The 5,254-nt window shown below is 48.9% G+C and overlaps 1 protein-coding gene across 1 annotated transcript in view; it reads right to left on the bottom strand.

Moving 5' to 3' along the window:
• The window catches only part of map1aa (microtubule-associated protein 1Aa), a gene marked incomplete at both ends in the record, with an annotated part of 39,733 nt that extends 34,735 nt beyond the window's left edge, over positions 1 to 4,998 (bottom strand). Inside the window, 3 exon segments of the mRNA XM_084437287.1 lie at positions 3,953 to 4,054; positions 4,754 to 4,838; positions 4,840 to 4,998. Coding sequence (XP_084293413.1) covers positions 3,953 to 4,054; positions 4,754 to 4,838; positions 4,840 to 4,998 — 346 coding nt within the window.
• Between the last annotated feature and the right edge of the window lie 256 nt (positions 4,999 to 5,254).

Below are 5,254 nucleotides of genomic sequence, written 5' to 3'. Positions count from 1 at the left end.
TCCTCAGGAACACATCTATGGCTTATGCAATACCAGAACGAGGGAAAAATTCAAATTTAAAAATCCCACTCATAAATAGCCATATTTCTGTAAGTCTACAGAGAAAATTCAGCTAAGTAAAATGTTGTCTCCCTCTCCAGGGTCACTGCACACCCCTGTTGATCTCTCCCCTCAAGTCCCCCTGATGTCTTTATATTCACAGCGATGGAGAAACTTGTAAATGAGCAACTTGCTAATTACCTGGAGGTTTATAATATTCTGTCTGGTGTTCAAACTGGTTTCCGATCTGGTTATGGCTCGGTCACTGCAACTCTCAGTCTTCAATGACATCACTTCCGCTTTAGATTCTGAACAATATTGTGCAGCAATATTCTGCCTCAGTCTGCCAACTGAGGCCCACCACCCGGGCTGGTGTTCGGCTACCACAGGCGGGGAGAGCAGCCGGCGAAGCTTGCTCTGGTGTCTTCCAACCCAGAATTCTGCGGCTGAACTCCGAAGGGCTTACCCCCAGTAAAATCGACGTCATTGAGCACCTGGCCTGCACCACCAAGGCCCTCGTCATCCTCCTCGAGGAGACCCACTGCGTAACAGCAGATAAGCTAGTTCTTCCAAATTTCGCTATAGCTGGGTCTACCCTAAGCAGGAAGCATGGCCTCGCTACGTTCATCCATCAAAGTTTGAACTGGACTCTCGTCGACCAATTCCCGACTGACTCAAAGATTGAGTGGTTGTGCGGCTTTAAAATCGTCAACGTCTACAAGCCTCTGCCCTTGCGAATCACACCAGTGCATCTCCCAGTCTTGGCCTCACCCCTGCCTCTATGCTGGCGACTTCAACTGCCAGCATGTGGACTGGGCAGCATGTGGACTGCATTTGCGAGCGTCGGCGTTGATACTGGTTATCAACGCTGACGCTTGCGAAAGCCAAGTCAGGATTCGTCCCTGATAGACGCGTGCTAGGAAAGTTCCCACGGTCCCAACATCGACCATCAGTGATTACCATGCCTAAACTCGTGGACCTCATCCCGAGCAAGCCGGTGAAGCAATGGAACTTCCGAAAGGCCAACTGGAAACGCTACCCAGATCCACAAGGTGCCTTCCACCACCTAACACCAACGTTGACAAGGCATACCGGGAACTCTGTGGCATACTGGTGAAGGCGGCCCAAAAATCCATCCCACACGGACGTCGCAATAGCTACAAACTGTGTTGGGATGCGAAGTGTGAGAGTCTCTACTATGCCTTCCTCCGGGCCCCCCCAGGAGCTGAGTCAGACAGACTTGCCTCAGCCCTGCTGTCTAGACTTAGCCAAAGGAGACAAGAGCGCTGGGAAGAGGCCATTAACTCCATCGACTTCTCACACTCCAGCCGCAAGGCATGGAGCATCCTTAACAACCTCACTGGTAGGTCTAGACACTCCCCCCGTCACTGTACCATCTCTGCAAACAAAATCGCATCACAATTTGTGAAAAGTGGGACATACAAGGGCAAAGACTGCGAATCGTCACGTCTCATGGCAAAAGAAGTGTCTGACCTCTGGAGGGCCACAATGGTAACATTTCCAGTGAATCCACACCGGAGGGGTGCGCTGCTGCCCTCCAGCATGTAAAAGGGAAAGCTCCGGGGCCTGATTCTATCTGCCCAGAGCTTATACTCCATGCCGCTGCTGCCTTGAAGTCCTGGTTAAGAGTGTTCCTCTCTTCCTGCTTGCGCCAACTCAAGATCCCCAAAATCCTCTCTGTTATGTATCCCCTTCAAGATCCTTGAGCGTCTCATCTACGCCCGCGTCTAACCAATTATTAACCCTAACAAGTACTGCAGTAGTAAACATTGCAGTAACATTACATCCAATTTACCACACTTGTACTTCAGTATTAAAACCTGCATAGTACTGAGTCAAATTTACCACACTAATACTGCAGTCCAAATTACTACATCCATACTGCAGTGCTGAAACTGCAGTAGGCTAGTACTGCATCCAATTTACCACACTACTACAATACTAAAAACCACAGTAGTACTGTGTACAATTTTGTTTCCAATTTTGAAGCGGACCGCCAAGCGGCAGCAGGCAGTTGAAGAACGGCGCCCGGTGAAGCCTCCAGAGGCTCACATTGAACGCAGGTCTGGCAGTCAGGAGACCGCATCAGACCTGCCCTGGTGTGCTGCGCCCCCATGCAGCGGAGCAGAGTGGATATCCCACGTTGCTATAGAGGGCGCTGCAACCACAAAATCTTTCCAGTAGACCGGCCAGCGCTGGTCAGGGATCCCGAAGGACGCCGCTGGCTCCACGGCGAGTCACTGCGAAGTCATCTTCGTTCTTCTCTTCTCAGTCTTCGCAAGCTGAAAATTTCAATGGATCAATTGTGCAGATGAAGCCCGCTTACACAGTGGTGCACCGGACCTGGTTGGACACGGGTGCGTCTAGCCCTGTGGGGCGGAGCTCCACCAAATAGAACATCGGGTTTCCCAAGTTTGACGTCAAAATCGTCATTTGATCCATCAATTTATTCCCAGAAATAAATACTGCAATACTGTAGTAGGTACTGTAATGGAAATTATATATTATTAGATGCCGAGCGAGGGTCGGGAAGTAACTCAGACACTGAGGTATGGTTGCTCTCTTTGACTGTATAAAGCAGATCTGGGCCGCCATTTCTCACATTGCAGACTGCTGTGTGCATGAAGCAACTGAGATGCTCCTCGAGACGGGTTACTGGGGGTGTTTGTATGTTATTGTGCTGTTTGTATGTATTGTATGTGGCTATTGTGCTGCTCGCGGGCTCATGTGTAATAAACTTTGTTAAACTTAGAACGTTGGCATTTCACTCTCTCCTGAACTTTGTGACTTTGTGACAGAAATTTCCACGACAGCACCACTCTCTTCATCCTGACATGGCTGTGAGATCTCAGACAGTCCTACAGACACGAGCCCCCCAGACAGTCCTACTGTACTGTACCTGTGGCCCCCAGACAGTCCTACTGTACCTGTGGCCCCCAGACAGTCCTACTGTACCTGTGGCCCCCAGACCATCCTACTGTACCTGTGGCCCCCAGACAGTCCTACTGTACCTGTGTCCCCAGACAGTCCTACTGTACCTGTGGCCCCCAGACTGTCCTACTGTACCTGTGGCCCCCAGACAGTCCTACTGTACCTGTGTCCCCAGACAGTCCTAATGTACCTGTGTCCCCAGACAGTCCTACTGTACCTGTGTCCCCAGACAGTCCTACTGTACCTGTGGCCCCCAGACTGTCCTACTGTACCTGTGGCCCCCAGACTGTCCTAGCTGTGCCCCTCCAGACAGTTCCATGTTAACCTGGGCTCCAGTCACTGGAAGGCCTGGTCTCATGTTCACACAGTATATTGTGTTCACACTCACATTAGTGCCATTGATCCAGAGCGTCATACAGATGTGATATGAGACCTGGATCGATAGAGCCTATATCACCTCTACTGCAGTCCCTCCGTGGGTTCTTATGGCTGGAACCCCAGGACCTGGAGGCGCCTGTAGGAGCTTCAGCACCAGAGCTGAGGAGGCGGGACGTGTCTTTGTGAGGCTCTGAAACCCCTGACTCAACACAACCTGATCCCCTGTGTGTCTGTCCTTCAGCTGTCACAGCTGCAGAGTGCTGGAGAGAGGACAGCCATGATGAGTAAGACCGCTGCAAACTACAGCAGGTTATTAAATACCACTGCCAGACTGACACACAGAGCCCCGAATGAATTCTTCATCCACTTTCAACCCACCCTAATGTTCTTGCAAAACATTACAAAAGGCACTAAGCAACATCTACAGTATACAGGTAGATTTAGTACAGTCAATGTCATATTTTCTACTCTTAAGTGAACTGTACATCTGGTATACCTTGTAAATACAGACCGAGATTAATTTAGCCATCCTAAAGGAGCTCACACTGTTTTGTCATGTGACGTGACCTGGGTTTGGACTGACCTTTGACTTCTGAGGAGAACTGGGTGGAGTGGCTGGTCTCAAAGAGCTGCAGCTCCCTGTTCAGGTCGCAAACAGTGAGATCAACGTCCCAGGAGCACAGTCCTGATGAAAACACAGTAGCATTGGCATGAATTATTGAATATGGGTGCATTACTATGGGCCTCAACAGTCACTGTCCATCTGGCTCTCATTTCTCCCACATATGGAGAGATACAGTAAGCTCATGTATGAACACTGACGTGGTTTTCTATGCAACAGTGAAACTAGCAGCCAGTGTCTTTAGATCCTCACCGGGCTGATCAATGAACCCTGGTAGGCAAGGTTATAATCACTCATTCTGGAATACTCACAAACACAATTGACAGTTTAGGTTATGAACTGTCTTCCACCCCTGTAAATGGTGATCTGCTCACTGCAATCGGTATTACCTTATCAGTTTTCATTTAGCTGGGAGCATTTTGGAACAGGAGTTTAAACAACAAGAACAGTAGCATAGTGCCTGCCTACTCCTATTCAAAGAATGCTTTTGCAATGGTAGGAACACTATATGTTGACCATGAAACAGGTGCACCTCAGCATTGTGTGGTGCAGTGCTTTGTGATATGACTGAACAGTTCCATCTGAAACCTGGCTATCACGCAGGGGCCCACAGATTTACAAATTGATGAGTAACTAAATAAATCGATCATGTCAGATGTAGGCTATGCCTAAATAGAAATACATTTGCACAGTCAAGATCACACATGAACTTTTACACATTAAAAAGTTATTTTAAAGGACTTAAGTTTGAAGCCCACTCACCCCGCTTGATCTGTTTTGGGGCAAATTGGAGGTGATGGCTAGTTGAGATTTCTCCGATCACTAATAGCATGTGATGGTTGAAAGGGTGGTCCTGTATGGTGCAGTCCACGGCGCTGAACGGATCCAGAAGACTCGCACTGCTCTTCAGGCTCTCCTCGCCGTCCAGATAGCTGGGCTGCTGCTGCTATAGGGATTTCCATGGTAACAGTGCCACCAGTGGACGCTGAGACCTTTTTCATCTCCATGACAACTGCATCTGGGAAAAGCACCATGGCAGCGCGCAAGATAGATTAGGGAGGGCCAGAGGGCGGGGCCCGTATGGGGAAAAGATTTGATTGGTTGATAGCTGGTGTGACTGCTGATGTTACAGCCAAAGTCATACATTAAAATCTCTAAAATGCTCTGGTTACAGCCCCATAATATTGACAAAGCTGAAAACAGGGACATGAGAAATGTATGTTTTAAGACTGTAGGCAATGACGTAATGATGAGTTTGCTACT

Source organism: Borostomias antarcticus (genome assembly GCF_949987555.1).
Source record: "Borostomias antarcticus genome assembly, chromosome: 4".
In the NCBI taxonomy this organism is placed as follows: Eukaryota; Metazoa; Chordata; class Actinopteri; order Stomiiformes; family Stomiidae; genus Borostomias; species Borostomias antarcticus.
Note: the sequence above shows the minus strand (reverse complement) of the source record. Positions and strands in the feature narration are given on the sequence as shown.